The 12,736-nt window shown below is 52.1% G+C and overlaps 1 protein-coding gene across 2 annotated transcripts; it reads right to left on the bottom strand.

Annotated features, from left to right (window-relative positions):
• Window positions 1–244: 244 nt before the first annotated feature.
• Window positions 245–11,717, bottom strand: MSL2 (MSL complex subunit 2). Of its 2 annotated transcripts, none has more exons than XM_075341035.1 (2): window positions 10,962–11,717; window positions 245–3,571 (listed from the first exon to the last, which is right to left on the bottom strand). In XM_075341035.1, the coding sequence occupies exons 1-2, from the start codon at window positions 11,104–11,106 to the stop codon at window positions 1,965–1,967; spliced, it is 1,752 nt and encodes a 583-aa protein (XP_075197150.1). In that variant the 5' UTR covers window positions 11,107–11,717; the 3' UTR covers window positions 245–1,964. The 2 variants fall into 2 exon arrangements, with proteins under 2 accessions (XP_075197150.1, XP_075197151.1); XM_075341036.1 differs by having other exon boundaries at window positions 10,924–11,008.
• Between the last annotated feature and the right edge of the window lie 1,019 nt (window positions 11,718–12,736).

The following is a 12,736-nucleotide window of genomic DNA, read 5'->3' as shown; positions in this document are numbered from 1 at the left end:
TAGGTTAAAAAAAATCCAACGTTTATTGGGGTAATTCCATAAAAGATACATAGCGGTCAGCAGATAGAATAGGTGTATATTAGGACCCCCCAACGAACTACGCGTTTCGACACAGTCTTAGTCATGTTCAGAGACTGTCGAAACGCATAGTTCAATGGGGGTCCTAGAATAGGTGTATATTATCTGCTGACCGCTATGTATCTTATGGAATTACCCCAATAAACGTTGGATTTTTTTTAACCTACTATCTGAGGACTGCACTGGACGTTCTTCTCTACTTCATTCCTGAATATTGGCAGCCAAGCCTTCCGTGCGCTGGGTCCAGGCAGAGAGCGGTGATCAGCAGGATCGGTGGGCTGAATTTTTGTCTTTATGATCTTCAGAAGGGTGGGAGTCTGAGGTGTTGGATCAGGCCAACTTACAAATAGGTGAAAAAACTTGCAATGTTAAAAAATAACCTATTGGAGTAAATAAATACAAGAGATATTATCCAGCACACCCTCTCCAATGGCTCCATGAAGGACAGAAAAACCCTCCTGAGAGATGACATTTGAGTTGACGTGAATAACAGGAGGAATAAAGTTAATTGTGAACAAAACTTGCACAACTCTTGGAGGTATTGGCCTCTTTTAGAAAATTGTTGAAAACAAAAAGGCACCATGCCAGCACATTGTATAACTACAGATACTGTATAGACCAAGCTTGTATAGGTACCCAAGATGTAGAGGGTGAAACGTTTCTGCTGATTGTTACTCTACACTAAATAAGGTGGTGTTCTTAGAAATAGATCCCGTGACAAGGTAGTTCTGTCTCATGACAACTAATCCAATATGTGAAATGGTAAGATTAGGGTCACAAAACCAAGACCCCCCCCTATGATTTGCAATAAGATCAAACAGAGCAGTTGTTATTTTATATATTGGGGTGGGGGGGGGTTTGCAAGTCTTGTGGCCTTAAAATGCTAGAACATGACCACATCTGAGCCATCTGAAAGCAGCTGATGGCCACATGATGGAAGTAGCCGGCTGCTCCATAAGTGCCTTGTGTGCACATTGTATAGGTGACGTGAAACAAGTGACCCATTTCTAATTCCATGTGTGGTAGAACTTCTCTCAGCCTCAAAATACATAACTTTGAATACAGGCAATAACGTCATGACTATAGCGGCCCAGTTATCCTGTCCTCTTAAGGACCGATGCAAGAATGTGAGACGAACAAGTGTGTGACATCTTCCATCCGTTCCAAGCACACGGTCATTACATATTTAGGCAGAAATGATATTCCGAACATCCACAGCCAAGTGTATAGACAGACATGTGTATACAATGATACCTGTGTGACCTATGGACAGTAGTAAGCAGTGGGGAGACTACACAGACTGAAGGGTCGGTTACTTCTTTGGAATGCAGCGTGTACATTAGATGGGATGTGATTGACAGGGATTGGGGGATATATTGCTGAATGTCAAAGACCCTCATATTGATTGTGTCTATCTAAATTACTGTGGAATTTGGACTCATGTCCAAGCATTTTAATTGCCCATTATAGCTATGGATAGGGATGGCTATGGTTAAAACAATGTATGACAGGATACAAGAGGTTGTTGTGAGGTTGCTCTTTCTTGCCAAAGATCATTTTCTATAAATCAGGTGCATCTCTCAAAAAAAAAAAAAAAAACAAACAAAAAATAAAAAAAAAAAAACAAAAAAACGACTTCTTGTCAAACCCTCATACTGAAGAATAGAAAACTGACGACAGACGGTAGGGTTCCAGTTCCTCTTACAACAGAATTCTTCGCCCCGTCCTCCCACCCAGTCCCGAGCCCACAAACATGAACACATAACTTAGCAATAAACACACTTGATACAAGTGATCTATATGCAGAAGCTCTGGCAAGGTAACCCAACAGAACCATAGCTGCCATAAAACTGCAACCATTCTCCAGCCAGGAAAAGCCGGCTCAGCTAACAGTCAAATCGTAAGTCTATCGCTTCATCTAAGCTTTTATCATCGTGGGAAGTGGCAGCTAAAAACGTCGCTACGGGAGAACCCGCAACATTAATGACACTGGCACTTGTGCTGGCATTGCGCACGGCAATGCTGGTCACGTTAATGCCCAAAGTAAGCCGGGTCTGTTCTAAAGCCTTCTCTGGCACAGCAAACGCCTCCAGCTTTTTCTCCCCATTTGCCATGTAAGAGTTTTGGCAGCCACGGCAAATACAGTCCAGACAAGCTTTCCGATTGGAGTAGCAAGGACATCGCTGGCCTCGGCAGGTAAGAACACTTGGATTTTGAGTTGCACGTCCGCATTTGCAGCCTTTTTTTTCTGGGGGCTTTTTATAAACAGTTTTTGTTGGGCTTCCAGGAACCACATTATTGCTGGGGAGTTTCTCCTTCATCTTGTCCTTAGTTTTCAGCAATGGTGGCTTGGATTTTGGATGTGTTTTCTTATGCATGTGCTCCGGATTTTTCTTCAATGTTTTATTGGATAAAAGAATTGTCTTACTGATTTTGGATGAGCTACCCCCGTTGGGGACCGTAACAATGGGCTGCAAGAAGTTTCTATTTTCCCGAGTTAGTAGAAAAGGAGTCTGGGCTGGCCCGAGAATAATGCTGGAGATGGGAAGTGGCAGAACCTTCTCACTGTCGCTCTCGGAACGTGACCGCTTGCGGTTCGTTTTCACCATTTTTAGGGTCGCTGCTGTGCAAGAGACACCGAGAGGGGGGACATGGCTGTCAGACAACAGAACAGTATGTGTAAGGGGCTGCGGGCAAAGATCCAAAAATGCTCCGTTTGACACGGACGTGTCCAGAGTGTGTTGGAGGTCACAGTCGGTGACGTCTGAACTGGAAACAGTTTCCAGGCTCTGGAGGACTTCCTCTACACTCAGCAGCAGAGGGTCACTGCTTTTCAGGTCATCATTATAGCCACATATATCGAGTCCAGCTGCACATAATTCACTAGTTGAAACCGGGTCACAGACCGTCTCCAAGGTCTCCGACAGATCTTCTGTTTTAATATCAACAGCCGTGCAACAAAGATCGATGGTGACCGGACTCTCGGGGGATGGGATATTTACAGACAGTGCAGTTTCAGGTGACAGCCCGTTGCAGTTGGGCAAACCATTAGCAACTGTGCATTCACTATGGAGATCGAGTGTATGTTGGGGAATGGGGCAGATGCTTGCCTCAGGTTCAGTAGCCAGTTCCGAATTTGAAGGTAAAGGGGAATGAGAAGGACACAGCGGTGAGGGGGGCTCAGAAGCTTTTCCATGTTCCTCCTCGGGTATAGATTCTTCAACAGATTCCTCTGGAAGAAATGCCAAAATGTCGGCCGAGCAATCCAGAGTATTCAATAGGTCCTGTGCCAGCGGTGTGTGGGTGATGTACTCACAAAGCTTTTTGTAGCAGCTCACCAAGATGCCCAGTTGGCTGTTCTCCTCAAACTGGTCATAGTCCTTACACCAGCTGCAGGAGGGCTTCATCATCATCTTCTTGCCTTTGCACTGCTTGCAAACGTAATGTTGACAAGTTGAATTGATTGGAGATATGGGGTCTTCAAGCAAATTTCCTGTTAAGAAAAAAATAGAAAGATTAACTTGGGTTTGGAAACAGTCACTTCTATAGATACTAAGTCAGGAAATATACGTCAACCCCGGTAAATTATATCACCCCATGTGTGAACCAGTCAGCAAAATTAAACCCCCAATCCGCATAGAGGGACATGCGGATCTTAGTAATGTAAACTCATTGACGCCTTTATATCATCTGTTGCTGCATACTCAAGATATTCGCTAAGTGCTCTAGATCAGTTTTCCCCAACTCCAGTCCTCAAGGCCCACCAAAAGTGCATGACTTCAGGGTCTCCTTAGCATTGCATATGCTATAATTGCACTTGCACAGATGATGATTCTAACACCTGTGCAATGCTAAGGAAATCCTCAAACCATGCACTGTTGGAGGGCCTTGAGGACTGGAGTTGGGGGGGGGGGGAACTCTGCTCTAGGTGACGGAGCACTTCTCAGGACTGACTTCCCAGGTTGATTTCCCACCAGCCTCCTAGACCAAATTGGGATTTCCTTGCCTACCAGCAGACGTCACCGTGGGCAATGAAGCTACATAGGCTTGGAGACCCTCATTTGCATGCAAGTTAAAATCCTAGTTATTCAGGAATGCAGTGACAGAACGAAATATAAATTCATTGACACCTTTATATATGGACCAGCGCCAGGTCTGGCCTTACTGACTGATTCCCTTTAAGAAGCAATGCGCTGTAATGTGAGCATGGCACAGTACGGCAGACTATAGCCCACATGACTAAGAACACTGAACAACACAGCTCCATAACAGATATTTTTTTTTTACCCCCAAATGTTTACTTTTGTGCGGTGGCTGTCTGTGTCACCTAAGCGTGGTTATAAAACTGTTCCAGTGACTGCACTAGTTGCTGGCTCAGAGCACACATGCATGGCTGCACACACAGACATTGTTGTGTCTGAATCCGATGCTACATCAGGTCAGCGACTCCTACCAATCCACTCAGTGTAAATTATTCCCACATGGTACACGTCATGAGAGCTGCTCCATCGGGGGCATCTCCAGCAATAGTCTATGGCATTTAGTCCAAGCTCTCGCAGACATTTACCCTGGAGCCCTTTACCTTGCACAAGTGTGGTAAAACAGGACGCTGATGACTTTAGAGCAAAATTTAGGAATTAGTGACTTTTCTATTTTAACAGAACAGGTTTACAGAATTGGTTGGTGTGCATCCTACCAGCTGCTGGGAAACTACCAACCCAATCCTCTGAATGTAAGCTAAAAATCACGTAGAAGTGGAAGCATCTAGAAATGCGTGACACTATAACTCCCAATATGCCTCCATAGACAATGCCTGTATGGTGTTGTAGTTTCATGGAGTCTACATTCATCAGCGAGAAGTATTGAGGCTGCGCACAAGGATCATAATCTGCTCATACATGGACGCCTGCTTTATACTTTAGTTTACACCATATGAATATGATGGGATTCAATGTAAAAGGACAATATCTCTCACACAGAGAAAGACCCCTGTATCTGTCAGTATCCTCCTCAACCCATTTTATAATGGACATCCAAAAAGCAAACTAAATAGTCAAAAGATGGGCCGAGCTCTTACAAGTGATGCACGACTATATCAGTGTGTGTTCTCCCCGCTGTCGGCACTGAGTGACACTCCCCCTGCACATACCAGAGACTCTGATGTCAACACAGAGGAGGCGCTGCACGGCACCAATCATGTAATAAGGGACGGCTTACAGGAGGGAAGAGGCGACTGGTCCCCGGTGTGCAGAGCGGCACCTCCAGCACAAGACGCTCCCATACAATCACAACAATAGGAGATACGGCCTGAGGCCAAGCTCCCGAAACCAGTGTTTGAAGCTGTGCAAAAAACAAACAGCAAAGTAGATGGGATTTATAGAACTCACCCACTGTATTCTTACTCATTGTAATCACTGCCATGCGTGATTCAAGTCCACAACCTGTCAATGTCTCTTGCACTCGTACTCTGAGCTTTACGTGCAGCTTTTCCCCATAGAATATTAGATGCAGAAAATTTGCAAGTTAAAAATGCACATGTGCAAAAGCACTAAACCAGCATGTAATCTACACACTACTATCACAGTATTACCAAAGACAAAAACCAATAATCAAACAAAAGCAGCTCTATTGAAAAGCTAACATATCAAGAAAGATTAAAAACAAGAATAAAATACCACGCTCAAGTAACCCAAAAGGTGCAGAAAATCTGCAACATCAAGAACTCACTCATTGTGGAAATAAAGGTCTGAAGTGCGTTAATACTGCACAACACACACTATGGGAATGTGCACACGATTAGTATTTGGCGCAGACGTTTCTGCACCATTTTTGCATCCCTTGGCAGGAAAACCGCAGCAGCAAAAACACAATCCATTTTGGAGCAGATTTTTCTCATTCATTGCACCTATTGTAATCTGTACTAAAAAGCACTGCAAGAATTGATATTTTACTCTGCAAGGACAAAATGCTCAACGTGTTCATGAGACTTCAGGGTTCGCTTTGCTGGCGTCAGGATTCCCTTCTGGTTCTCTGCCCAGTCTGCACTGAAAAACTACAATAAAAAGCTACGTGTGCACACAGCCATAAACGAGCATGATTGCTGGGTGATGGCTGATTGAGTTTGTTTCCATAGGCAGGCTCCGCTGAAGATGCACATTGAACAATCTGCAATAATGCACATAGGCACCATTGCTTTCAACACCACAACTCCTATTCTGAGAACAATGATCTTTAGTGCTCATGTCACCTGATCACCAAGCATTTTTCTTGCCCCTGAGCCAGTGTGGACTGCAAGACTATTAAATGAAAGTTCCTAGAAATACTCATTCACTATATTCGAGTAGTATAAATGAACCTTCATTTTATAAGGCTATGTGCCCACGCTGCGGAAAATGCGCAGATTTTGCTGCGGATTTCTCGCGGAAAAGCCGCGGATTTTCCAAAAATCTGCAGCACAGCTACTCCACAGCCATTTCTATGGCATTTGGGAAATGCTGTGCCCACGCTGCGGATTTTTCCGCAGCAGAAATCGTGCGGAAAAATCTGCAGCATGTCAATTATTGTTGCGGATTTCTCCACAGGGTCCCATATACTTACCTGCCTTGATAGAATACAACGATGTCACTTTCTCCGTCCGGTGTACAGCAGCGCGGTGGATCCAGCCAGGTACAGGAAGGAAGAGGTGGGCGGGGCCTGCACGAGCTCCGGTCATGTGACAGCCGGAGCTAATTCAGGCCCGCCCACCTCCAGCACAGTGCACCAGACGCTGAGTGACCCGGTCGCCGGAAAGCGAGGTGCTGCATGATGGAGGTAAGTATGAGCACCCCGATCACTGCAGCACTTGTTCTGCATTGAGGATGCAGTGCCGAAGCCATGGTACTGTATCCTCAATGCAGAATGCCCGCACCATATCCGCAGGACATTCCACTGTACATCCGCAGCATTGAAACAGAGAAAGTTCTGTTGCGGATTTCTGGGAGCACCTGCGGAATGTCCTGCGGATATATCCGCAGGACACTGTACCCGTGGGCACATAGCCTAAGACTAAAGCGGCTGTAGTGACTAATCCAAAATATCTCACCAAGCACTCTCCCCAATCAATCACAGCAAGACAAGCCAGATATATTGTAATATAGGAGCAAATCCTGAAAGTGAAACTGAAAGTGTGCTCACTGTGATGAGGGGCAGAGGACCTTAGGCCATGTGCCCACAGGAGAACGTACCTGCGGATTTTCTAGATTTTCCCGATAAATTCGCAGGCTTACGCAAGTACAGACACTCTCCATGTTATCCTATGGGATTTTGGGAGTGCTGTATCAATGCTGCAATTTTTGCGGCTGTGGAAAATGCTACCGATGTCCCGCAGCCACATGTAAATGCATGTCTATTATTCATGTGGAATTATCTGTGGAGTTCCTGCCTTTCCACTATGGAGCTAGAGGCCGGGAATGCCGCCCTGATTGCGCAGGTTTACCGCAACAATTCTGCAGAAATACCGCATCTTTGGATAGCTGCAGATCCCGGGGAGTTGCTGCATAAACGTGCAGAAATACCTGCAGAAAAGTCTGCAGGTACATCTCCCATGTGCACATGGCCTTACCGAGGCTCATCACACACCAAGGAGCGAGGCACTTCCACACAATTCTGGCACCTCTGGGCTGTCCATGCAGCAGTTTACATTATAGTATATGTGGCAGCCATATTTTTTTCCTAAGTTCTGCCTGCTTTTTTAGAAAAAAAAAAGTGATAAAATTTTTGAAACTTTTTGTACCCGTCTTATCACCCTTCTAATCAGAATCAGAGAGCTTAGCAAAAAGGTGGCACTGCTGTACGGCACAATTACCAAAGTGCACGTCACAAAATACAGTGTCAATGACTTTAGCAACTTTGATCCCAAAAAACTGACGCAGGTGGATGATAAATTGCCTACCACACACATTAACACTTGTAACGTATGGACCGACCGCGAATCTCCTGACCTCCTCCATGAGACCATCACGTCCAGGTCAGGAGACTCGTGGTCATTCGGTACTTGTACCGTGCCAGCCCTATGCGAATTCTGTCTTTAAAAAAAGAGACAATGACTGTCCAAACCAAGCCCAGGTGCTCGATGCATCATGGTGGAGCCAAACATTTAAGTGCAGCTTCTCTTCTGCTTGTTTTCACGCAATCTCCAGCTTCCTCTTTTCGTTTTCTCGTTTCATAGAGCGAGAGAAAGGTACAGATAGATGGAAACACACAAATTGTTGACCACGCCATTGTGCACTGAGATAATACATACATGTGGGAAACACGGGCTGAGCATGGCCCAGTGCATGGATTGTCTGCACTTCTCTGGATGGCTCACATACACCTCCGAGGCTGCCGAATGCAGGTCTGGAGACTAGAGATGAGCCACTACACACCACTTGGGTCCAGGTCAGAGCTCTCTGCACATTGAAAGGAGCTGTGTGAATTTCCTGAACTTCTAATTTGCTCCCCGGCTCACCGCAGGCACAGGGCTCTGCTCACACCACCCCGGCTCACCGCAGGCACAGGGCTCTGCTCACACCACCCCGGCTCACCGCAGGCACAGGGCTCTGCCCACACCACCCCGGCTCACCGCAGGCACAGGGCTCTGCCCACACCACCCCGGCTCACCGCAGGCACAGGGCTCTGCCCACACCACCCCGGCTCACCGCAGGCACAGGGCTCTGCCCACACCACCCCGGCTCACCGCAGGCACAGGGCTCTGCCCACACCACCCCGGCTCACCGCAGGCACAGGGCTCTGCCCACACCACCCCGGCTCACCGCAGGCACAGGGCTCTGCCCACACCACCCCGGCTCACCGCAGGCACAGGGCTCTGCTCACACCACCCCGGCTCACCGCAGGCACAGGGCTCTGCCCACACCACCCCGGCTCACCGCAGGCACAGGGCTCTGCCCACACCACCCCGGCTCACCGCAGGCACAGGGCTCTGCTCACACCACCCCGGCTCACCGCAGGCACAGGGCTCTGCCCACACCACCCCGGCTCACCGCAGGCACAGGGCTCTGCCCACACCACCCCGGCTCACCGCAGGCACAGGGCTCTGCCCACACCACCCCGGCTCACCGCAGGCACAGGGCTCTGCTCACACCACCCCGGCTCACCGCAGGCACAGGGCTCTGCTCACACCACCCCGGCTCACCGCAGGCACAGGGCTCTGCTCACACCACCCCGGCTCACCGCAGGCACAGGGCTCTGCCCACACCACCCCGGCTCACCGCAGGCACAGGGCTCTGCCCACACCACCCCGGCTCACCGCAGGCACAGGGCTCTGCCCACACCACCCCGGCTCACCGCAGGCACAGGGCTCTGCCCACACCACCCCGGCTCACCGCAGGCACAGGGCTCTGCCCACACCACCCCGGCTCACCGCAGGCACAGGGCTCTGCCCACACCACCCCGGCTCACCGCAGGCACAGGGCTCTGCCCACACCACCCCGGCTCACCGCAGGCACAGGGCTCTGCTCACACCACCCCGGCTCACCGCAGGCACAGGGCTCTGCCCACACCACCCCGGCTCACCGCAGGCACAGGGCTCTGCCCACACCACCCCGGCTCACCGCAGGCACAGGGCTCTGCTCACACCACCCCGGCTCACCGCAGGCACAGGGCTCTGCCCACACCACCCCGGCTCACCGCAGGCACAGGGCTCTGCCCACACCACTCCCGGCTCACCGCAGGCACAGGGCTCTGCCCACACCACCCCGGCTCACCGCAGGCACAGGGCTCTGCTCACACCACCCCGGCTCACCGCAGGCACAGGGCTCTGCTCACACCACCCCGGCTCACCGCAGGCACAGGGCTCTGCTCACACCACCCCGGCTCACCGCAGGCACAGGGCTCTGCTCACACCACCCCGGCTCACCGCAGGCACAGGGCTCTGCTCACACCACCCCGGCTCACCGCAGGCACAGGGCTCTGCTCACACCACCCCGGCTCACCGCAGGCACAGGGCTCTGCTCACACCACCCCGGCTCACCGCAGGCACAGGGCTCTGCTCACACCACCCCGGCTCACCGCAGGCACAGGGCTCTGCTCACACCACCCCGGCTCACCGCAGGCACAGGGCTCTGCTCACACCACCCCGGCTCACCGCAGGCACAGGGCTCTGCTCACACCACCCCGGCTCACCGCAGGCACAGGGCTCTGCTCACACCACCCCGGCTCACCGCAGGCACAGGGCTCTGCTCACACCACCCCGGCTCACCGCAGGCACAGGGCTCTGCTCACACCACCCCGGCTCACCGCAGGCACAGGGCTCTGCTCACACCACCCCGGCTCACCGCAGGCACAGGGCTCTGCTCACACCACCCCGGCTCACCGCAGGCACAGGGCTCTGCTCACACCACCCCGGCTCACCGCAGGCACAGGGCTCTGCTCACACCACCCCGGCTCACCGCAGGCACAGGGCTCTGCTCACACCACCCCGGCTCACCGCAGGCACAGGGCTCTGCTCACACCACCCCGGCTCACCGCAGGCACAGGGCTCTGCTCACACCACCCCGGCTCACCGCAGGCACAGGGCTCTGCTCACACCACCCCGGCTCACCGCAGGCACAGGGCTCTGCTCACACCACCCCGGCTCACCGCAGGCACAGGGCTCTGCTCACACCACCCCGGCTCACCGCAGGCACAGGGCTCTGCTCACACCAACCCGGCTCACCGCAGGCACAGGGCTCTGCTCACACCACCCCGGCTCACCGCAGGCACAGGGCTCTGCTCACACCAACCCGGCTCACCGCAGGCACAGGGCTCTGCTCACACCACCCCGGCTCACCGCAGGCACAGGGCTCTGCTCACACCACCCCGGCTCACCGCAGGCACAGGGCTCTGCTCACACCACCCCGGCTCACCGCAGGCACAGCAGCCCAGGGCCTGTCTGAAGAAGGGCAGAATCCTGCAGATCTCGGCGGCGGAGGCCTGGGGGTCCCCGGGGTCGTAGTTCAGCACCAGCCGGCTCGCGGAGATGAACAGAGAGGTGGCATTCACCGGGTTCATCGCAGCCTCCTCCCGGGTGCGGGCTCCACACACACAGAATCAGATGCGCGGCGCTCGGGCTCTCCCCATGGATCAGCGGCCTGGAGGCGGGCTCCCTGCACATGTCCCCGCTCCTCAGTCCCGGCTCACGGTCTCTGGGGGGCGCCCATCCTCAGCGCGGGCGGCGGGGCTCACATCCCGGGCTCACAGCGCCTCCATCCGCGGCGGGGAGGCGGGGCGGTGTAGGCCGCAGAGGCCTCCGGGCTGCTAATCCTCGGCCTGGGCCTCCTCGGCGGCTGCAGCCAGTGACAGGAGGCGGCTCCGGGCTGCGGCCGGGCACTCAGTGATGGGCCTGCAGTACACGACAAGCCGCGGGCCTCCGGGGGATGCGGCTGTGTCCCGGCGATGTCCGTGCACTGCCGGTATTATCGTATGTGTCTGTGGAGGAAGGGGGAGGGGCAGCTGGTGTCGTCGCGAACGCGCTTGGTCCTCGTTCAATCTCCGGTCCGGCCGCGTTCCCAGTGGCGGGAAAGACGGTCAGGTGACCCGCGCGCGCTCTCGGTGCTCGTCACCGGAGGGAAACGTTAAAAAAAATAAAAAAGGCGTGGCCGTAGTTATGGGCAGTGAACGAGTGCGCAGTGGAGACGCGCAGGCGCAGTAGTGAAAACGTAAGAGGCGGGGCAAAATGACTAGAGCCTATGGCGTAGGTCGGGCGGGCCGATGAGGTAGCGCATGCGCAGTGGCCGCTCTCTGCCGCAATGGGGTTATACAGTCTAGAATTACATAATATTGTATTGTACTAGGTTGTGGAAGAAAATATAAAGCGTTGTTACATGGAGAAGAGTCAGCTGGGCGGACACTAAAGTCAGCACTTGGCAGTGTCATAGAGGGACAGTGTTCGGTAAAACAACCAATGGGATTGCTACTTTCATTTTTTTTTTCTTCACGAAAATGAAAGCCAAGCTTTAATTGGTTACCTGGAATAACAAAGACGTCGCTCCAGCGCAGTGGATGGATTTATAGAGCCACTGGCCTTAGGCTATGTGCGCACATTGCATCTTTCTGGGACCACAAAGATGCGCGTTTTTGGCCCCCAAAAAACGCTCCCGCTGCAAAAACTCTACATCTGAAGCTCACAGCGAGCGTCACCCAACAAGACTGCGCACTGTGGGGTCCACGCAGCGACTGCAGTGCTACAGTGAGCCGCGCGATCAGAAGTGACGTTACTCGGGTGATTTGCGGTCACAGGTGGAGGACTGCAGCTGTGGCAGCGGCTAACCTGAGTGACGTCACCGCTGATTGCACGGCTCACTGTAGCCGCTTTATTATTATTTATTATTATAGCGCCATGCTTTACAAGTGAAAGAGGGTATACGTACAACAATCATTAACAGTACAAAACAGACTGGTATAGGAGGAGAGAGGACCCTGCCCGCGAGGGCTCACAGTCTACAGGGAATGGGTGATGGTACAATAGGTGAGGACAGAGCTGGTTGCGCAGTGGTCTACTGGACTGAGGACTATTGTAGGTTGTAGGCTTGTTGGAAGAGATGGTTCTTGAGGTTCCTCTTGAAGCTTTCCATGGTAGGGGAGAGTCTGATATGCGGTGGTAGAGCATTCCAGAGTATGGGGGAGGCACGGGAGAAATCTT

This window comes from Anomaloglossus baeobatrachus, chromosome 3 (assembly GCF_048569485.1).
Source record: "Anomaloglossus baeobatrachus isolate aAnoBae1 chromosome 3, aAnoBae1.hap1, whole genome shotgun sequence".
Taxonomy (NCBI): Eukaryota; Metazoa; Chordata; class Amphibia; order Anura; family Aromobatidae; genus Anomaloglossus; species Anomaloglossus baeobatrachus.
This window is presented reverse-complemented; position numbering and strand designations above follow the sequence as displayed.